The sequence below is a fragment of the Polypterus senegalus genome, chromosome 10, assembly GCF_016835505.1.
Source record: "Polypterus senegalus isolate Bchr_013 chromosome 10, ASM1683550v1, whole genome shotgun sequence".
Taxonomy (NCBI): Eukaryota; Metazoa; Chordata; class Cladistia; order Polypteriformes; family Polypteridae; genus Polypterus; species Polypterus senegalus.
The window spans coordinates 21,210,745-21,223,406 of NC_053163.1; the positions used below are offsets into that span (position 1 = coordinate 21,210,745).

General features: G+C 37.6%; 1 protein-coding gene across 6 annotated transcripts in view; it reads left to right on the plus strand.

Annotated features, from left to right (window-relative positions):
- LOC120536904 overlaps positions 1–12,662 on the plus strand; it is a 290,128-nt gene that overhangs the window by 136,267 nt on the left and 141,199 nt on the right. For all 6 annotated transcript variants that reach the window (XM_039765462.1, XM_039765463.1, XM_039765465.1 and 3 more), the window contains 2 exons: positions 4,425–4,454; positions 6,614–6,640. In XM_039765462.1, coding sequence (XP_039621396.1) covers positions 4,425–4,454; positions 6,614–6,640 — 57 coding nt within the window. The remainder of the gene's footprint in view (positions 1–4,424; positions 4,455–6,613; positions 6,641–12,662) is intronic.

Sequence of the window (12,662 nt, forward strand, 5' to 3'; positions counted from 1 at the left end):
TGATTCCTTATACTTAATTCACAGTTCCCCAAACAGACATGGTAAGTTGTTTTTGTTTAATTAATTTGTGTTACCCACGGTAGCCTACATTACAGCCTACATTATCCTATCTCTCAATTATAAAAAAAAATCTTGGCAGGGAGACCAGGAAGACGAGACATGATCTTCTTGGAAGACATTTTAACATCACGCGAAACAAGGCTGTGAGGCAGAAGTACAGCTGCTGTACAGGCTTTTAAATGATCGATGCACAGAGCGACAAGCAGAACACGCACCTTGGCAGAAGCAGCACAAAGCCAGTAGCCTATCCGTCCACTTCTCTTTAGCGAGCGTTCAGCTCCCCCCCTTCACAACACAAGTGGGAGAGACACAAAGTGGCAGGAGTGTAGCACGCCTCCGGGGGGTTTGAGCGAAACGAATGAGACCTGATCATCTTGGAGAGACACTTTGATGACACACGAAACTAGACATTACAACCTTAAGAAGCAAAACCAGTGAGACAGTGACTTTTGCACGTCACAACCTACTTATAAACAATTTAAAACAAGTTCACAGACATCTGACCTAGCAGTTGTTGGAATGCTTTTGGCAGAAACACTTCAGGTGCTCCCAGGTCTTAAAACAATGACATGCAGAACACGCAGCTCACCAGCAGTTGCTGCAGCAAGCCAGCAGATGATCCAAGTGTATCTCCTTAGCGTGCGTTCAGCCCTCACCCCGCCCCCACCTTCCCCTTTAGAACGCTAGCGGCAGGGTCATGAAGTGCCAAAAGGACTGCTGCTGTACAGTCTTTTAAATGATTGACACAAAGCGTGACAAATAGAACACGCAGCTGGCCAGCAGCAGCAGCAGCAAGACAGCAGCTGAACCAATTGCATCCCTTTAGCGTGAGTTCAGACCCTCCCTTCACAACGCGAGCAGCATTACAAGTCCCACGAGAAAGAGATTTAACCATGTCCGGGGCAGGAAATAAAGAACAAATATTGTTTTTACAAAAGTTTTAAAGTAAAAATGAAAATGATGCATATGTAACAATTCCCATTAAAATAACAATCTCTTAAAATTGTTTATCTGGTAAACCAAACCCTGGGTGGGTGAGCAGAGCGAGCAGGGGGCAGAGCCCACTATTATTATACTGTAACCAGTACAACTTGGAAATTGATCATGTTAAAATATCTATCCATTTGAGCTGAAGGTTAACATAGTTTAATTTTCTAATTCATAAATGATACATTCTATGACAATGTGCAATTTAACACATCTAATTGAAGAACCCTGTCAGATAATCCTGTATGATCCATAACCATGAAACATATTTAAAAGTTTTTTTTGTTTCATTCTGTTGTTATTTTATCATCTTTGTTGATCTGGAATAGACTATGAATGGTTCAAGATTCTCTTTTTTTCTTTGTTTAAGGAGATACATTTAATTTGATTATAAGTATGGATTTCATATCTCTGCTAGAAGGAAAAATAATGCAAAGGAAAAGCACAGTTTGAAGTGCATTATACTGCATTTTATAACAAGTAACTTTATACCATATTTAGTTACCTTTTCTAAGTAATGATTAATGTAAATGTTATTTTTAAAATAAATATTTCCAACACTGATCCTTTCCTTTATCAACATTTGTTTTCTGTATCTGGATATCATCCCATGAACAACCAGTTCTGTTTCTGTTACACAAAACTGTTCAAGTAAAATAATTTAATATGCATAGGCAAGTAATTATTAAAACTGTTTTGTATTAATTACTAAGTATTTTGTGCTTCATAGAAGGATTACTATACTTGAAGGAAATTATATAAATTGCCATTAATGTGCAGTTAATTTCAATTAAAAATTTTAATCATGCAATTAATCAGCATTAAATCTTTTAATTGACCAACAATTCTTCTTAAAAGGTTAAAAATTTTCTTGAAACTGTATATATACTGTACTTATTATAAAAATATATATCAGTGACATTTAAAACGATGAAATGATGACTCAGTTACAGCTCTTAGGGGCAGATTTTTAAAGAAAAGACTATATCTGAAATGAACCATCCAATATCTGTATTCTTTAGTCCATTTTAACCTTTTCACTGTTGCAAAAGAATATTAGTACTTGGTATTTATTTAAGTAAGCAGCCAACTGAGGACTTTTAAGGTTGATTTTTCTCAAATTACACACTCTCATGTCATTATCCTCTTGTACAGTTGCAGATCTGGACCTTGCGTTTCTTTTTTTATTGTGGACAGATCCAGTTTGCCCTCTTCTCTAAAGACAGTAGTTGGTATCTTTATTTGAAATCTTCAGTTTCTTGATGATCTGTCACATCAAAATCACTCATTTCACAAAACAATATTAGACCCCTATTTTTTTTTTTGAGGAGCTGTTTCATTTTGACCATTTTGAATCCAGAGATGTATGCTGGTACCTTACAATACAAGAGTAGACAACTGAGTTCCTTTATTGAACAGAATTGCAGGTTTCAGCTGTGTTGAATCACCACTCTTTCTTCTTTGGGTATACTCTCCACCATTTAATCTACCATACTCCAGAAATCTTCTTTCTCCTCCATTAATTTGCAGAGCACATGCACTGATGACATTTAACATTACCCCTTCACTTTCCAACTTTATGCTCATGATTCTGCCAGACATTCTCTTCATTTCCAAAACACTAATAACATATTCTTCCTTCACAATTACCCCAACCCTATTTCTGTTCCTTCCCACTATGGTAGAACAGTTTACACCCACCTCTGATGCTTCTGGTCTTACTCCCTTTCTGCTTGGTCTCCTGTACACACAGTACATCTACCTTTCTCTACTCTATCATATCAGCCAGGTCACTACCTTTACCAGTTCTAGTGTTAACATTCAAAGCTCTGACTCTGAATTCCACACTCTTTCCCTTCCTCTTGTTTGATTGTCTTTGAACTCGCTTTCCCCCTCTATTTCTCCTTCTCCTTCTTCGCCCAGCAGTAGCATAGTTTCTACCCATACCCAACTGGACACTAGCATCGGTGGTAGCCATTGCTAATCTGGGCATCGACTGATCCATTATGTTCATTCTATTTCTCAACTACATGTTTTATTTGACACAGGTTTTATGCCGGATGCCCTTATTGACACAACCCTCTCCAATTTACCTGGGCATGGGACTGACACTAAGACCGTGCTGGCGTGTGCAACCTCGATGGCTGGGTTAAATTTTCTGTTACAGGAGTGGTCCGTTTCCATAGATTCTCAGGGTCAAATATTTTGGACAGATTGCCCCATTGGCGATCCTAAATTGTCCCTGTTGTGTGTGTGTGTCCTATGGTGGGCTGGCACACTGCCTGGGATTTGTTCCTGTCTTGCACACTATGTTGGCTGGGATTGGCTCCAGCAGACCCCCGTGACCCTGTGTTTGGATATAGCAGGTTCGAAAAGGACTGACTGACGGCTTCAAATTTGTTCTCATTTTTTATTTTTTTCTGTGAATAGAGCGTAGTGCAAATTTGACTACTGGATATCTTCCCGAAAGCTAATTGTCAAATAAGTATGTGACTATACATCTGGAGAATTTTTATTACACAATAAATTCTGAGCAAACTAATTGGTGTAAAGTGCTATTTATGGAAAAAATTGCCAGCAATGTACTGTATTTTATCATTCTATAAAACTGTCTCTTTTTGTATGTTTGTACAGGTTCAAACAAAACAATCTCCACTGCTATATTCTTTCTTTGTACCTTCATCAGTATCTCACTAGGCTCAGTTCAGTGTGGCAGGTAGTCAGGGTGAACCTGAGGATATCAGAAACCTCCGTAAAAAGGTTTGCATACCAGAAAAGCTTCATGCCAGGCTGCAGGTGTATCTCGCTGCACTAGACATACACCAAAGCATTCCATTCTATAAACCTTCTCCATGATATTTTGGACCGTATGTTATTTATAGGAGAGTTGGTCCCATTTTTTATGCTATGGCGCTCCCAGCTCATTTGAAGATTCAAGGTACATTCCAAGTGTCAAGACTCATGTGTGTACATATAAAGGTTTTTTTTTGTTACTTCTGAATAGTCAAACAACAAGTCATGTCATCTGCCTGATTATGTAGTGATTAACTGATTATCTTTGTTTTTCCTGTTCCATGAATTCCAAGATTCCTCAAAAGGATTTTGATGTGTGCATACATTAATTATGGCAGGTGTTTGGTCTATTATTTATAATAGTAATTCTTTGCATTTATATAGCGCTTTTCTCACTACTCAAAGCGCTCTGCAATTTCAGGTTAAGGACCTTGCTTAAGGGCCCAACAGAGCTGAGTCCCTTTTGGCATTTTACAGAATTCGAACCGGCAACCTTCCGATTGCCAGTGCAGATCCTTAGCCACCACTCCGCCTAATTATTATTTAGTTAATGACTGATTTTTTTTCCTTCTTTTTTCACAAAGTGGGAGAAATGGAATATAGAGTTCAAAAATGTAAGTATACTTTACAAAATCATAATACCTTTGGTACTGTGCATGTTCTTATATTGTTTATTGTCATATTATAAAACCTTAATATCTGAATGTACAGTACTGTTTTTTAATTTGAAATTGTGAACTTACGAATTAGTATTTTGTTTAATGGATTTTGTTTAAAATATGCATTTACTTTTGAAACAAAATGCCTTTCTTAGGCCTAGTCAGCTGACCCCACTAAAAGTTGCTGTTCACAACAAGTTAAGTCTTAAATTATTTAAGAGGCACCTAGATGTTCCAAGGCTGATGTGGAAATAAAACAATGCCAAACAGGCAAAATAAAGTATGGGCTTTTCTTAACAACCCAACAGCAGATGATTTACAGAAGCTAAAACAAACTGCAATATAAAACCAATATCAACATTTACTAGTGTTTAATGACAAGAAAATGTCAAGAAATGTAATAGTAGTTATATTTGAAAGAGCCACACGCTTCCTAAAGAAGTTTGTTTTATCTTGTACTCAACTGCAAGATTGCAAGCACACACTCATCATTGAAGAACAAAATATTTTAATATCAGAGGAAAATAATACACATCTTTACTTTTAGATAGATAGATAGATAGATACGTTATTAATCCCAAGGGGAAATTCACATAATCCAGCAGCAGCATACTGATACAAAAAATAATATTAAATTAAAAAGTAATAAAAATGCAGGTAAAAAACAGACAAGAATTTTGTATAATATTAACGTTTGGGTGAAATTGAAGAGTCACATAGTGTGGGGGAGGAACGATCTCTCAGTCTGTCAGTGGAGCAGGACGGTGACAGCAGTCTGTCGCTGAAGCTGCTCCTCTGTCTGGAGATGATCCTGTTCAGTGGATGCAGTGGATTCTCCATGATTGACAGGAGCCTGCTCAGCTTCTATCGCTCTTCCACAGATGTCAAACTGTCCAGCTCCGTGCCTACAATAGAGCCTGCCTTCCTCACCAGTATGTCCAGGTGTGAGGCATCCTTCATCTTTATGCTGCCTCACACCTGGACACACCACCGTGTATAAGAGGGCACTCGCCACAACCGTCTGATAGAACATCTACAGCATCTTATTGCAGATGTTGAAGGACGTCAGCCTTCAAAGGAAGTATAGTCAGCTCTGTCCTTTCTTACACAGAGCATCAGTATTGGCAGTCCAGTCCAATTTATCATCCAGCTGCACTCCCAGGTATTTATAGGTTTGCACCCTCTGCACACAGTCTCCTCTGACGATCACGGGGTCCATGAGGGGCCTGGGCCTCCTAAAATCCACCACCAGCTCCTTGGTCTTGCTGGTGTTCAGGTATAAGTGGTTTGAGTCGCACCATTTAACAAAGTTCTTGATTAGGTTCCTATACTCCTCCTCCTGCCCACTCCTGATGCAGCCCACGATAGCAGTGTCATCAGCGAACTTTTGCACGTGGCAGGACTCTGAGTCGTATTGAAACTCTGATGTATATAGGCTGAACAGGACCGGAGAAAGTCCAGTCCCCTGCAGCGCTCCTGTGCTGCTGACCACAATGTCAGACCTGCAGTTCCCAAGACGCACATATTGAGGTCTGTCTGTAAGATAGTCCACGATCCATGCCACCAGGTATGAATCTACTCCCATCTCTGTCAGCTTGTCCCTAAGGAGCAGAGGTTGGATGGTGTTGAAGGCGCTAGAGAAGTCCAGAAACATAATTCTTACAGCACCACTGCCTCTGTCCAGGTGGGAGAGGGATCGGTGTAGCATATAGATAATGGCATCCTCCGCTCCCACCTTCTCCTGGTATGCAAACTGCAGAGGATTTAGGGCATGGTGGACCTGTGGCCTCAGGTGGTGAAGCAGCAGCCGCTCCATGGTCTTCATCACATGTGACGTCAGAGCGACAGGCCGGAAGTCATTCAGCTCACTAGGATGTGATACCTTTGGGACTGGGGTGACACAAGATGTTTTCCAAAGCCTCGGGACTCTCCCCTGTTCCAGGCTCAGGTTGAAGATGCGCTGTAGAGGACTCCCCAGTTCCAACGCACAGGCCTTCAGCAGTCGTGGCGATACTCCATGCTTATGCTTTAATGCTTATATAACCTCTTAAAATAAAGCCAGTGAGGCAGCATATTTAGTGACTGATTGTGTGTATTCTCTTTTCATATAAAAGATGAATCAGAGGAGACAAAAAGAACTGGTGAGTATATATTAACACATAATGTCTTTGCCATAACATTGGCACAATACATGTTCTTTTATTGTTTATTTTCATATTATCCACAATAATATTTGAATGTACAGTACAGTATTTTAATTTAGAACTGTGAACTTCATGAGTTAGTATTTTGTTTAATGAATGTGGGTTAGAATTTGCATTTACTTTTGAAATAAAATGTCTTTCTTAGGCATGGTCAGCTGACATCATTAAAAGTTGCTGTTCACAAAAGTTACATCTTTAATTTTTTAGAAGCACCTAGATGTGCCTTGGCTGTTGTGAAAAAAAGTAATACCAAATAGGTAAAATAAAGTACAGGCCTTCATTAACAATACAAATGCAGAGAGTTCACAGAGGTTACAACAAACTACAACATAAAACCCAATGCTAATATTCACATACAGTATTTAACAGACTGTTATTATTGGACAATGCTGTTTATGAAGACAATAGGAGGATTTTATAGAACTAAATTATTTCTTACAAAGTCTAAGGTGAATAATACAGAAAAAAAGAGCTAAAAACACAAGGAGCTTAAAAAAAGAGCAAAAAGATGTTAGTGATGAAAGTACTTGAGAGAGGAACAGAAAAGAATTACATATTCATACATTATGTTACAGAACATTCTAAAGATAAGCATTAAGAACTGCAGGATTTATGGCACAATCAGGAGCAGAGAGTGAGACAGCACATGGGTGGGGTGGTCCTATAAGAGACCAAAGGCAACCTAAAAAGAGTGCTAGTAATTTAAAGTGGTAATTACAACCACTTCTGAGTTTCAGACAAGAGTTGTAGGGTAGACTTTAAAGATACAGGTCTATTCTGCAAAAATTATAAATGTGCTGAAACAATTTTGAAAGGAGGAATGCTCTGAAATTCCTTCTACTTGTTACACAATTCTGATTTACAGCTGCAGGAAACAACTTTTCGTAGACTTTTTCTAGCGTGGACCATACTGTGATATTTGAACAGTATGCTCAGTATTGACTACAGTCACTCAATTATTTGTGTGTTGTTTCCGAAGATTTTGTTTGTTTACTATGACTTAGTTGACGTTCAGAGCACTTTATTCTGAGTAAATAATGAAGAAATCCAGTAAATACTTAAAAGTATAGCTGCTGATTAATTGGCGTTAACACGTCCAATTAACATGTTAAAGATTTTTCAGATTAAATTTTATAATCCATCCATTATCCAACCCGTTATATCCTAACTACAGAGTCACCGGGGGGTCTGCTGGAACTAATCCCAGCCAGCACAGAGCGCAAGGCAGAAAACAAACCCTGGGCAGGGCACCAGCCCAGCACAGTGCTCACACACACACCCAAAAACCAAGCACAAGGGACAATTTAGGATCGCCAATGCACCTAACTTGCATGTCTTTGGGAGGAAACCCACGTAAACACGGGGAGAACATGCAAACTCCACGCAGAGAGGACCTGGGAAGCGAACCCCCAGGTCTCCTTACTGCAAGGCAGCAGCGCTACCACTGCACCACCCTACATTTTATAATGCAGTCCCTAAATGCATTCATTTAATCTGGATAATCTGACGACACATCACATAGCAGCCCTTTACTTATAATACGGGATCATTCCGTACTGGAACATAAAATACTACATAACATATTGAATCAATAAAGGATGAAATCCAACACATATTTTCATACACATCACTTCATATATACACTAGGTCTTCACAGTGGAGAGAATAATATCAAAACACTTAAAATCAAGCCAGTTTTACAAGTGGAGTGAATGAGTGACGCTGTAACATTCCAGACATAGAAGCTCTCTGTGCTCCATAAGATTGCCCCACTGCAGTGCTGTATTCACACAATGACAATAAAAAAAGAGTCACATCTTGTAGTACAGAGAAACATCCAGAACAAGATAACACAAGCACTGCAAACATTGCTATGGTGATGTCCACTAATCCAGGTCTGCCTGTAAAAGAGGCTGTTGAAGTGCTGGTCTGAGTGGGAGACAGAATGTCAAAAGGTCTACCCTGTCTCTGAGGGATATCTGACCTGAAACAGCAGATGACACAGTGGGGAATCACTTGATTCCTTATACTTAATTCACAGTTCCCCAAACAGACATGGTAAGTTGTTTTTATTTAATTAATTTGTGTTACCCACGGTAGCCTACATTACAGCCTACATTATCCTATATTATACTGTAACCAGTACAACTTGGAAATTGATCATGTTAAAATGTCCATCCATTTGGGCTGAAGGTTAAAATAGTTTTATTTTCTAATTCATAAATGATACATTCTATGACAATGTACAATTTAACATATCTAATTGAAGAACCCTGTCAGATCCATAACCATGAAACATCCATCCATCTTCTAACCTGCTGAATCCGAACACAGGGTCACGGGGGTCTGCTGGAGCCAATCCCAGGGCACAAGGCAGGAACCAATCCTGGGCAGGGTGCCAACCCACCACAGGACAAACACAAACACACACCAGGGCCAATTTATAATCACCAATTTACCTAACCTGCATGTCTTTGGATTGTGGGAGGAAACTGGAGCACCCGGAGGAAACCCACGCAGAGAACATGCAAACTCCACGCAGGGAGGACCCGGGAAGCGAACCCAGGTCTCCTAACTGCGAGGCAGCAGCGCTACCACTGCGCCACCATGCCGCCCCTAACCATGAAACATATTTAAAAGTTTTTTTTGTTTCATTCTGTCCTTCTTTATTTTATCATCTTTCTTGATCTGGAATGAACTATGAATGGTTCAAGATTCTCTTTTTTCTTTCTTTAAGGAGATAGATTTAATTTGATTATAAGTATGGATTTCATATCTCTGCTAGAAGGAAAAATAATGCAAAGGAAAAGCACAGTTTGAAATGCATTATACTGCATTTTATAACAAGTAACTTTATACCATATTTAGTTACCTTTTGTAAGTAATGATTAATATAATTGTTATTTTTAAAAATAATTTTTCCAACACTGGGCCTTTCCTTTATCAACATTTGTTTTCTGTATCTGGATATCATCCCATGAACAACCAGCTCTTTTTCTGTTACACAAAACTATTCAACTGAAATAGTTTAATATGCATAGGAAAGTAATTATTAAAACTGTTTTGTATTAATTACTAAGTATTTTGTGCTTCATAGAAAGATTACTATACTTGAAGGAAATGTTATAAATTGCCATTAATATGCAGTTAATTTCAATTAAAAATTAATCAGCATTAAATCTTTTAATTGACCAACAATTCTTCTTAAAAGGTTGAAAACTTTCTTGAAACTGTATATAATATACTTATAAAATATATAGCAGTGACATTTGCAATAATGAAATGATGACTCAGTTACAGCTCTTAGGGGTAGAGTTTTAAAGAAAAGACTATATCTGAAATGAGCCATCCAATATCTGTGTTCTTTAGTCCATTTTAATCTTTTCACTGTTGCAAGAGAATATTAGTACTTGGTATTTATTTAAGTAAGCAGCCAACTGAGGACTTTTAAGGTTGATTTTTCTCAAATTACACACTCTCATGTCATTATCCTCTTATACAGTTGCAGATCTGGACCATGCGTTTCTTTTTTTATTGTGGACAGATCCAGTTTGCCCTCTTCTCTCAAGACAGTAGTTGGTATCTTTATTTGAAATCTTCAGTTTCTTGATGATCTGTCACATCAAAATCAGTCATTTCACAAAACAATATTAGACCCCTATTTTTTTTTTTGAGGAGCTGTTTCATTTTGACCATTTTGAATCCAGAGATGTATGCTGGTACCTTACAATACAAGAGTAGACAACTGAGTTCCTTTATTGAACAGAATTGCAGGTTTCAGCTGTGTTAACACAGTTGTAAAGTTTTTTTAATAACCAATTAGAATTTACATATAAATGAGCTAAGACACTAGAGAAATTGCTGCTAAAATTGCACTCAAAAGTGAATGTTAAATTATAAATAGGTAATTTCAAGTGGTAATAGTTTTCAAAATTAGTAATGTTTAGACGGTATATTTTTTTATTTTACTTGAAGAAAATAACATTGCATACAATCAAGTTAAACTTATACAACTAATGACTTCATAGTGAGTGCACAAACACAAGAAACTAACACTAGAAAACAAAAATGAAAAGAAAAAAAATATCATAAAGTAAAAAAAGGAAAGCAACAAAACAGAATTCAACCTCCACCCAAGAAAAAGGAAGAGGAAAGCTAACAGCAAAAAAATACTTATTCTAAAATGTTATTAATTAAATCTTGCCATATTTTAGAAAAAAATTTGATAAGATCCTCTAAGTGAGAATTAGATTTTTTTTTCAATTTCTAATAATATAGAACATCAGTTACCCACTGACTTATAACAGGTGGGTTAGGATTCTTCCAGTAAAGCAAGACAAGTCTACGTGCTAGTGTGGTATCGGCTATTACAATCAATTTGCTCTTCTGCACTGTCCACCAAGCACAGCTGTTAATGGGTGATTGTGACACCAAGGCTGTCTGATAGGCATTCAAAGATTTTTGTCCAAAATGATGTTAATTTGGTGCATTCACTATCAGATTAGATCTTGCCCAGGGAACATTTTGGACAATTTATAAATGTGATCTATGAAACATTTTAACTTGAATGACTGAATACTTTGCACATCTGGAGCTGGAAAGTTATTCTATGCATTCTGCCTTCCACTTCTTTCCTGAGATGTTAATTAAAGATCATTTCCCACCATACCCTATATGCAGTACAATAACTTCTTTTGCTTTCAATCTGTTGTTATACTTTAGTTTGTGAACATCATGTGTGGTTTGAGGTTTACATTCACATGTCAAAACTCTTTTTAGTACTAAAACATAAAACCACTGAAGAGCTAAAACTTATTCTTGCAACTGTATTATTTCTCAAATGCACTGTATTATCTTGCAAAGGATATGGACTGCTTTCTACAGAAATCATTGAGCCCACATGTCTAGTAACAGCTAGAGAGATAGAGAGACAAAATCAGCACCTGAAACCTTTTGTACCTTCCCCTTGCTCCATGTGGTGTCCTCATTTGCACAGCTCATCCCGGTCATGACTATTGACTGTGCCGGGTTTAAGAGGCACTCAAATAGGAAGAGAGAGCTTGGAGCCAACATGCACCATCACAATGTGCCTGGAATATTCCATTAACATTTTAGATTGTGGGGGAAAAAAATCCATAGTCTATGCACTTGCATTCTATTCTAGTATGTACTGTAAATTTAACATTAACTTACTCAGACTGGATCTTACATACTATGCATAAAGCATTAATGTAGCCCATTAGTCTATTATTTCTAATTTTTCCTCATTATATTAAGAATAAACACATTTCCTGTGACATGAAAGATGGGAAAAGAAATCAAGGTAACAGAAATAATAAATGTCCTGGCACTATTCTGAAGCATAATAGTGAGTCATGATATGGCAAGGATAAATAACCTATTGTATGATCTATTTGTTAAGATTTGTTAAGATACAGGTTTTTATCATTATATATCCTCATTATTACTCGGACGCTATCTGTTTATGTTTTAATTACAGTTATAGACGTTTTTTTTTTCTTATCTAATTATTTTTTCTTTACCCTAAACGAGACTGTTCAACACCATACCCTTGGTTTATTGTTATTGCTATTATTGCATTAAGACTTATTATGCTTATTCTGGACCACTTTCTAACACCATTCCCTGGGTTTATTATCCGGGTGTATTATCTTAATACATTAAGATTGCTGAAGATTATATATATTTTAAGTTCATAGTTTGTTAATGATTAAATTTTAGGCATATAGTATTTAGACTATATTGGTAATAGATATCTCTATTTTTTAATCCTAAAACGCGCTGCGTGGGGCTTGTTTTGCTTTGGATGTGCTCTGTCTCTGGGTATGTCAGAGGACCGGGACTGTGTGAAGTAGGGTCTAGCCTCACGTGGGGAGGCAAAAAGGGAGGGTGGGGATTAAGGGAGGGGAGAGAAAGAGAGCAGGCTATATCTATATCT